Source organism: Gambusia affinis, linkage group LG08 (assembly GCF_019740435.1).
Source record: "Gambusia affinis linkage group LG08, SWU_Gaff_1.0, whole genome shotgun sequence".
In the NCBI taxonomy this organism is placed as follows: domain Eukaryota; kingdom Metazoa; phylum Chordata; class Actinopteri; order Cyprinodontiformes; family Poeciliidae; genus Gambusia; species Gambusia affinis.
In genome coordinates, this window is record NC_057875.1 from 81,852 (window position 1) to 91,870 (window position 10,019).

Consider the following 10,019-nt stretch of genomic DNA (forward strand, 5'->3'; position numbering starts at 1 on the left):
ATACAAGAGGAGCATGAGGTGAGCTGCCCATGGGATGAAACGGTTACAATAATTCACCATCCCCAAAAACTCCTGCAGGGGCTTCACTGAGGGAGGGCAGGGAAAAGCGGAAACTGCTTCAAAATAAAAGAGCACATTTTAATTTTTTACCCCCTAAGTTGCCGTGCTTACTGCTTAAAAACTCTCGTTTCCACTGACACCTGTCACTTCTGGGTGGAAGAGGGACAGCTCTAGAACATAACCAGCAAATGTCAACCCGATCTGATGTTTAATTTCAAAATAAAAGCACGGCAACTTAGGGGGAAAAATAAAAACGTGCTCTTTTAATAGGCTTTTATTTTGAAATTAAACATCAGATGGTAAAACTGTGAGCTGAGCTGAAGTAAATAAGAGAGAGAAGTTTAAATACATGTTGAGAGTGAAATTCCTTCCGAAAGGTGAAAATATAAATATGTTTTTAAAGAAAATAAAGACGGGAGACCGCGGTTAATATAGGAAATAGCGCCCCCTTCACTTCCGGAGTGCAATGGTCCCATTTCCAAATAAGGCCTGAGACTGACAGCGGTCCGTCCCGCCACTTCCTGTTTGCTGCAGCGAGGTTCTTCTCACATTTGTTAGTTGTGTTCCAGAGGTGTCCCTTGTTGAAGAAAATAATTATTTTTAGTGCTTAATACAGCTAATCTTACCCCAGGTGTAAAGATTATAATGAACAGTCTGATTTTGAACAAATTTCTTAATTTTGGGGTAAGGGATTTGAAACTAAAACTACTCTATCGGTAAGTATTCAGAAGCAGGAAATTAATGCAGATCAAAGGAGATCTTTTAGGAGGTTCCTGCTGTGTTATCAGCGGTCAGGAGGCCGTAAAATCAGCATCTCCGGGAGACAGAAGCCGGTTTGGTTCACAGAACATCAAAGGTCTTCCAGAATCACATCTGGCATGGTTTAAACTAAATACAATATAGAATGTTGAGATCATTAACATTTTTCTAAGTATTAATAGCAAGTTTTTAACCAAATGCATTATCTAAGTTTAGAATGGTGAATGCTGAATGTATTTGAAAATTGTACTGTCTATGATAATATCTGAATCAAATGGGAATTGTTTCAATGAAAATGTGTTGTTTAGTATTAGAAAATTGTTCAGGATTTATGTGATAAGGCAAAGATTCAAATCTTTGGAGATGCTGAGTGCAGATGAGCAAAAACTAGGTTTGTGAAGGTAATCTTTCCTTGAACCAAATTACTGGATTTAGTTTTGTTAAGGAGAAGATAACGGGAGACACTCCGAATTTCACAGGTATCTGTGAAGTCTTGTTTTATGCTTTTATTTGCCCAAATGGCCCTAGAGCCCAGAAAACCAGAATGCAGCTGCTTGCTCCATTGTTCTACCAGAGAGCAAATGGCCTTTGATCTCTGGCGTAAAAAAGAGGAAGTTCTAAGTTTCTTTGAGTGTCCAGAGGAGAGCCTGGTTGGTCGAACCAGGGGTACGCCTTAATTGACTACATTAAAAAGTTAAGAAACGCCTTCACTATAAAAGTTCGTGCACAGTAATAATAATTTAGATAGCTGTCTTATTCTGCCGTTTTGGCATCAGCCTTCTCCAAAGACATGTCTTTGCCTTTTCTTTCTCTGTCTTTGTCCCTTTGTCTTTTAATTCTTTTGTCTCAGGTAACGAATGTATGTCTCTGTAACTGCAGTTTTCTTGTTAATCCATGCGTTGCTTGATTTGAGAGTTAAACTCTGTGACGTCATCACGCATTGTTGTCTCCTTGTCGCCACACGCGGCTCGCAGGAAGAACTTGGGACCGGAGGAAAAGAGAGAGCCAAGCTTTTTCCAAATTAAGCTAATTTTTATATACTTTTCCTTTAACACCCTCTACCACCCACAAGTGAGAGAAGTCGCTGGAAACAGAGAGAGTTTCAGCATTGCTTAATGTCCCCAATTATTTCCAATACATTATGTCTTTATGCAACTGCACAAATACAAAGTCAAGCTCCTGGAAATCTACTTGCAGTAAATCAAATATGAACCGGATGTGGGCTTTTATTGTGAAAAGAGCGCGTAAATGGGGGTGTCGTAATGTCTTGAGCTATTATCAACAAACATGGTATCAGCATCAGATGTACACAAATCTGAAAACATTGAAGAAGCCGACCTAGGATGCTTCCATAGTTACAGAAATGACAAAAAGAAAAAACAAAAAGCAACACAAAAAGAACAAAGAACAAAAACAAACAACAACAGACAAATAAAAACACACATTAGGGGTTTTCCATCAGATTCAAGTTGTTTATCATATTATACAGTTCTGCATCTTGTTCTTTGTTCTGGGATTTTAGAGATGAGAAGAGGTGGCAGAGTTCCTTGTGTTAAAAGTCTGTCTGTTTGTTTAGTACTACGTTACCCAGGATGCATCTGTTCATTTTGTGGTTCCGTTTCACGTAGCAGAGTGGGTTGTTTTTTTGTGCTTCTGTGTGGCTCGGTGGCATGGAAGTGGCATCCGCGGACATCCACCATCAATCCTCTGGTCTCATGTCTGAAACCTGTGTGTGTTTTTATGATGTAAAGGTGCAGTTTCATATCCTATATTTGTGTTTGTGTCGGTTGTTGGCCCTGGAGGTGAGACATCAATAAACCTCCTGAGCTGCAGCGTTGGAGTCGTTTTATTCCTTTCGATTGATGACAGATCTAGAATTAGCGCCTGTCAGACGCACACAGTTTTCTACCGAAAATAATGTCTTTCTTAGAAAAGATGTTCAATATCACCGTCTCAAAATAAACTAGTTTTATCAACAGCAAATCAAAGTCTGATGATTCCTTAGAGGGAAAAACACCTGAAGAGATTTTAAAATGGACTTCCTTGTGTTTTGGAGGAACAGAAAGATTGAAATAGTTTGTTCTGATTTTAACTCTTTGAACCTTTGAGAAGAAATGTGATATAAAATTTGGATTTGATATAAAAGGAAACAAAGTACTAGTAAAGCATTCCCTAATTTTTGAGTTATTTAGTTTGTTATCGGTGATATTGGGTCATTAATCAGAAGTCCAGGTGGATCAGAGGTTCTGTCATCAGGATTCTCATTAAAACATTTAGCTGTGATTAAAATATTTTGGGGAAAAGCTCTAATAATTTGTTGAAATTCACTTTTATTAACTTGCAGGTTATTTTTAAAATTGAATCTCTCCATTATTTAATAAATGCATCACAGATTAAGCACCTTTGCCACTGATGTGCAAAGATTAATTTATTATTCATTTTTATGTAGCAGCAGTTTCTTATTGTGTGTTTATAGATTAATCTCCAATATAATAAAACTTTCTGGTGAAAGAATGAAAGTTTAACAGGCAGTTTTTTAACATCAAAGTCTCATCTAAGGAGAAAATGAACTCAGACATAAAAATATAATATGGAACCATAATTCATTCTGATTAGTTCAATTAAAGTGAAGCCAGTTTATTGTTAAAGTTCATGCTGTCAAATTCCTCCATCTTCAAACTGTTGGATTAAAAACCTTTTCTGATTTAGTGAGTTTTCTGTTTCCAAATGAAGTCAAAATTCATCCAGTTGATTGATTTGATTGCTGAATTATTGATTATTCCTAATGTATATGCAGGGTAGATGAGTCTGGAAATACTTTCCATTTGGTGAGAAATATTCTTCCCAGAATAGATAAATCTCTGTGTGTCCATTTATTTAAAGGACTTTTACATTTCTGAGGTTTCTCCCAGAGATTCAGATTTTCTAAATCAGATTTATTTTTATTTATTTGCACATCCAGATACTGACTTTGGATTTGACAGGAATATTAAAAGCAGTAGATATAGGACAGTCTTTTAGAGGAAACATTTCACATTTGTGGCTGCACAGTGGTGCAGTTGGTAGAGCTGTTGCCTTGCAGCAAGAAGGTCCTGGGTTCGATTCCCTGTCCGGGGTCTTTCTGCATGGAGTTTGCATGTTCTCCCTGTGCATGGTGGGTTCTCTCCGGGTTCTCCGGCTTCCTCCCACAGTCCAAAAACATGACTGTCAGGTTAATTGGTCTAAATTCTCCCTAGGTGTGAGTGTGTGTGTGAATGGTTGTGTGTCTCTGTGCTGCCCTGCAACAGACTGGCGACCTGTCCAGGGTGACCCTGTGACCCCGCCTCTCGCCCGGGACGCAGCTGGAGAGGAACCAGCAACCCTCCTGACCCCATTAGGGTCAAGGGTGAATAGAAAATGGATGGATGGATTTCACATTTGTTTAAATTTAAGTCCTGAAGCCTTTGAGAAAGTTTCAATCAATTTAAGAATGTTGGGAATTTCATTCAGGTTATTTAAGAAGACGGTTGTGTCACCAGCTAGATGACTAATAGAAAACTCTCTGCTTTTCGAAGAAAAGCTTTACCGCAGTGGTTTACTAGCTAGCCATCTGTGAGTCCAACCAGGTGAACAAATGAACTAACTGGGATCCGAACTACCGACCCCCATGATTTAGTGACGTAGCTGCAAAGGGTCGAAGGTGCTGAAGGCACAAAAGGGTTTTGCTCCTGCCTCCCTGATGTTGCCTCACATGATGTCATCGCATGTGAGGAGTTTCTGGAGGACACATCTCCAGCTTGGTTGATCTCTGACATGCAGAGGTTGATCAGAGCAACTCTTTGTGATGGAAAAATTCTAAAAGATACCATGACCCATATTGGGTCATGCAACCAGAACCGGACCGGATTCCTTCCCATTAGCGAGAAGCAGAGACCCGTTCTGCTGCAGGAGCGGTTCCTGGTTCTAGCCGTCCCCTCCGTTCGGAGCTGAACCGCCTGAGGCCGCAGCCGACTGCAGATGGAAACTCGGACCCAGAACCAGGAGGATTAACGAGTCCCTTCCTCCAAGTCTCCAGTCCAAGAAACTGCAGACGAGTCGCCTCGTCCTCCACAGGCCGGGTCAGCCGAGGACTCGTCAGAAACGACTCGCCGCGACCCGATGTGACACGATTTCCTGCCGCTTCGCTGCGTCCGGTCGGCTGTCAGCCGGAAACTCGTCAGCCTGGGTCAACACAGCAACCTGCCACAAGCAATCAGTCATCTGCAGGAGCGGACGACTGATTGTGAGGAGCAACCAGAACCAGAACCAGACTGGTCAGAACTTGGATCTGTGGACAGAACTTTTCTCCAGAACTCTGTTTGTTAAAAAAAATCTCCCACAATTCCTCAAGTTTTTCTTTTCAACATGTTTTAATGTTATGGACAGAAAATATTCGGTTCTGTTTACAGAAATTTTTTTAGCCTGAATCTGGAAGGAACCAGAACTGGTTTCTCTTGGGTTCTAGAGATTCCCGTCCAGTAGCTGGGTCTGCAGGTCCGCAGGGCTGCCGATGGTGAACACGCAGTGGGAGGAGCTTCCTCGCTCCACCAAGGTTGCCACGGCAACGCCCAGGTCCAGATGGTTCAGGTAGCCAGGCCCCAGGCGCTCCGGAGTCGCCACACCTGTGTTGATCTTCACCTGTTGGAGAGGAAGGGGAGGCTGGAAGAACTGCATGGTGGGAGATGAACCATAAAAATGACAGATTTAGCAAAACAAGTAAAATATTAAAAGGGCTTGGAGGGGTCAGAGGTCAGAGCCAGGAGTCAGCCCTCCTCACCTGGCACAGCCTGCAGTCTACCTGCGGGTATTCGTCTCGCAGCACCTGGCAGAAGGCCAGCGCGCTGGCGGCGCCGACCGTCAGGAAGCCAGTTCCCGGCATCAGCAGCTGCTCTCCGGCTCCCCCTGGAGGCAGAGACACATGGGGTTACTGGGAGCTGCCCCTCCCCAACATGTTTCTTTGGGGTTTGTTAGAGCAGTGGTCCCCAACCACCGGTCCATGGATTGGTACCGGTCCGTGGACCAATTGGTACCAGGCCACGCAAGAAATAATTAAATATGTCGTCCCATGTGTTGAGTGTGCAGTAGCTTTTTTTTTTTTCCCATCAGGGGGTCTTTTGTGGCTCTAGTGTCCCTTATATGACAGCAGGCTGACAGGAAAGAGAGAAGGAGAGGGCTGAAGACATGCGGCAAATGTCCGCTGGGTCCGGGAATCGAACCTATGACGGCCGCGTCGAGGACTCAAAGCCTCCAAATGTGGGTTGTGCTATCCCCTACGCCACCACAGCACACCCTAGTATGCAGTAGCTTTTATTTTGAAAATCCTAAACTGGATGCTGTCAGTCGGTTACGTCTTGCGGGCCAACATGCAGCAGAATATGTAAGAAGTCACAACGCAACGTCCCCCCCCTCCCCCCCACATACTAAAAAGGTTGGGGACCACTGTGTTAGAGAACAATCAGCATCTCTACAGTGAAACATGGTGGTAGCAGCATCATGCTGTGGGAAGATGGCTGCAGCTAAATCAAGACTATCCTGGAGGAAAACGTGAAAGTTCAGCTTCCAGCAGGGTGACCAGCCAGTGGTCAGATTCATGGGCTGAAATGGCCTAGTCAAAGAAGCTTATTGCTTCTGAGTCTTGTTGCCAATGGCGACGCAGCGTGAGATCATCCCGGGGTTTGAATATTTTGCCACGGTTACCTGTGATGAAGGTGTAGCTACAGGACGGATCGTCTCTCACAAGGGGAAAGAACGTCTTCCAGGAGACGAAGGTGCTGAACAGCAGCGCGTCCAAAACCTGCAGAGAACAACAGGCAGGACGCATGAGGACAGCAGGGGACAGGGGGGACAGGGGGGACATGAGGGACGGGAAGGAACAGGAGGGTGTGTGTGTGCTGACCCAATGCAGGTCCTGGAGGGTCTGGGTGTGTGGCGGGCCGCCCTGCCACCAGCTGAAGCCCAGGGCAGAAACCACGTCCGTCACCTTCCCCACGTGCTGCAGCAGCTGCTGCTTCGCCTGCTGCGCTCCGTCCTCTGAGCCTGGACACAAGGAGAGCGCATCCGCATGGCGTCCGAACCTTAAATCATCGCTTTAGCATGTGAACGCATTAATTTAACATTAGCATGTTAACACGTTGGATTAAGGTTGGCATGCTAACCTGTTAATTTAATGTTAGCATGCTAACCTGTTGATTTACTGTTAGCATGCTAACCTGTTGATCTGAGGTTCATGTTAAATTAACATGTTGATTTAACATTAGCATGCTAAATGTTTATGTAACATTAGCATGCTAACCTGTTGATTTAAGGTTCATGTTAAATTAACATGTTGATTTAATATTAGCGTGCTAACTTGTTGATTTAATGTTAGCAGGCAAACCTCTTGATTTAACGTTAGCATTGATTTAAAGTTGGAATGCTAACGCGTTGATTTAACGTTAGCATGCTAACGTGTTGATGTTCTGCATCCACAGTTTTACACTCAGCAGTAAATTCAAGTACTGAAAAGTTAAGCAGCGAAAATGGTTGAAGAAATGGGACTTGGTCACCATGGAAACCCCCATCCGCACCTGTTGAGCAGAACTCCCGCTCTACATGCTAGTAGCTAGGCTATAAATCTGTTGCTGGAGTCCGTCAGCTGCTCCAGCAGAAAGACTAAAACTGGCAGGTGGTCATAATGTTCTGCCGGACTGATTTTTTTTGTCCCGTTACCTCCATTCACCAGGAGAAGCATCATGCTGTGGGCCAACTCACCCACGTCCCCCACTACAGCGATGAGGTTGTCCTTGCTGCTGGGAGAGACGAAGGCCCGGAGTTTCTCCAGTCGGCCGCCGTCTCTGGAGATCACCGCCGCCTTAAACCCTGAAAACGGAGCGACAACCGGACTCAGCAACTAAAACACAACTAAACCAAAAACTAATTCCTAAAATCTATCTTCTTACAGGCTTTAAACTTTATTCTCCTTTGAGAATTGCTGTGGTTTAGCAGGAAGATGTTTCATTCTGAACTTTTCAGAACATCATCCATCTGGAACCGCCTCAAGTAAAGGAGTTGATTCAGATATTTAGTTGCGCTTCAATAACTTTATGCTCTCAGTTTGACTAAAGATGTGAGATTATAGATAATGGAGGAACGTGGGTTATTTCGGGTTCCAGTTCGGCTGTTTTACCCATAAAATCACTTAAAAACACAAAGATTATAAATAGTTCAGCAGTTCATGGCTGAAAAATATTGAAAACCACCAGAAAAATTCATAAAAACTAACCCTGGCGCAAAACAACGCTGAATAAGTGGCAACAACAACAACAACAACAACAACAACAATAATAATAATAATAATAATAATAATAATAATACTAATAATAATGTACCTTTATCCAGCAGGGCTTTGACTATACCAGAGCCCACCGTCCCCGCTCCTCCCAGAACCAACACGACCCGGTCTGACTTGGACATGACCGCAGCTGGACAAGCAGATAAGGTTCTGGTTCGTGTGAACTGGACCTGAAGCGGACGGCTTCTGGACTGCAGAGAGCTGCAGACCGAGGCGGAGGAGCGACTCCGCCCCTCACGGTCAGTTCAAGCTCTGCCCGCGGCGCCACGGATGGATTGGAGCTTTGGAGGTTTTGGTTCAGATTTCTGATGCCTTAGAATGTGGATGAGTCAGGATGAAACTGAGGTTAAATTAGGATCAAAGTCAAATTAAATTCAGTTTACAGGCGTTGCATAAATCTTTTATCTTAGCTGTTGATTAAAAAGATAATCAAATATATTTTTCACAAAATCTGATGTTATGCATCTGCCCCATTCCTATTATTATTATTGGTAGATTATTACTACAATTATTATTATTAAAGATTATTATGACACTTTATTTCTATGTTCCCCTTGATTTGCTGAAGGAATCTAATACATATATTTTTCTATATCGTTCTACTGTAGCATCAGATTATGGGTGCTCAGATAAATACATGCCGATAAACCTCATAATCGATCATTAAAGATCAGCCCGTTATGAATGAGTATATCATGCATTGCAGCGAAGCAGCGCCATCTGGTGGAGAGAGTTGGTTCTTCGTACTGGTTGATGACTTCAGCTGTTGCACGAGGTGCTTTTCCACTGACGAGTTCCTGACCGGTTAATGTCCGGTCCAGTTCGGTCTGGTTCTACCCCAGGTATTATCCGCTGCGTTCCCTGGACGGGCCGTGAGCAGCAGCAGCAGCTGGTCGGGTCTCTGCTGCGGATTGCAGCGTCATTCAACAATGGAGAACCTCCAGGTTCTGGTTCCAATGGACCCAAATAAACCCAGATGTTTCATTTTGTCCTGTAGAAATTCATTGCTCGCCCGAACATAATGATAAAGGCTCAGATCAGCTGATTATTTCACTATAATTACATTCTGGCACTTTAATTTTTTAAATGTGCAACCATTTGGATTTAGATAATACGGTCAGAAGATGTAAACTAGCCACGCCAAAGCTTTATTATATTTTAATAAAAAATAAAATTAAATTCACATCACAAGTTTACATTTTGTAGTTTTGGTGTTTCACACCGTCGGTGCTAAACTGCAGCGGTCAGAGAGCTGAGCAGCTTCACCGTTTATTTTGTCTTTACTGCTGTCTGTTCTTCAGAGAGGCTAACTGCTAGCAGCTAGCAGCGCTGCTAATTCATGCTGCTGTTAATGTAACCTGGTTGTTGTTATAATTACACAAAATGTCTTTGTTTTGGTTATTTGTATTGTTCTCTACCTGACCGAAAAGCTGTCATTGTTTTGACCGTGTTACATTAAGAACGGTAGCCCCTCCTTTTTATTTCTTCTTCTATGGTTTTGTCTTTAAAATGTTTGCGTCCCTTTGCCCCTCCCCTTTTGTCATGTTGTCCTGCGGGAGAGGTGTGTCCTATTTATTTTCTATCTAAATACATCCAGTTTATTTATAGATTTATTAAGTTAATTTCTGTTATGTATTTTTGTTTTGTAGGACTTGGAGCGGGCAGCTTATAACACGGTTGTTTTTCTGTTTGTTATTCTCGTCAGAATAAATCGATAAATCATCTGATAAAAGACAAACCGTGTCATGGCCTGATTACTGAAAACCTGCACAACGCAGAAAAGATCCGGTTACACTAATGTTATGAATTGCGGTAGTTTTTTGTTTTTTTAAAAAAAATTAAACTTTATTTA

General features: G+C 42.8%; 1 protein-coding gene across 6 annotated transcripts; it reads right to left on the reverse strand.

Annotated features, from left to right (window-relative positions):
* Window positions 1-5,227: 5,227 nt before the first annotated feature.
* On the reverse strand, window positions 5,228-8,376 carry si:dkey-238o13.4 (uncharacterized protein LOC560780 homolog). 6 transcript variants are annotated; one of them, XM_044123817.1, is made up of 6 exons: window positions 8,205-8,376; window positions 7,588-7,695; window positions 6,734-6,873; window positions 6,535-6,631; window positions 5,615-5,739; window positions 5,228-5,475 (listed from the first exon to the last, which is right to left on the reverse strand). In XM_044123817.1, exons 1-6 carry the CDS (start codon window positions 8,287-8,289, stop codon window positions 5,299-5,301), a joined length of 732 nt encoding a protein of 243 aa, XP_043979752.1. In that variant the 5' UTR covers window positions 8,290-8,376; the 3' UTR covers window positions 5,228-5,298. The 6 variants fall into 6 exon arrangements, with proteins under 6 accessions (XP_043979752.1, XP_043979750.1, XP_043979751.1 ...); XM_044123815.1 differs by having other exon boundaries at window positions 5,228-5,505; XM_044123816.1 differs by having other exon boundaries at window positions 5,636-5,739; window positions 7,546-7,695.
* Window positions 8,377-10,019: the final 1,643 nt, after the last annotated feature.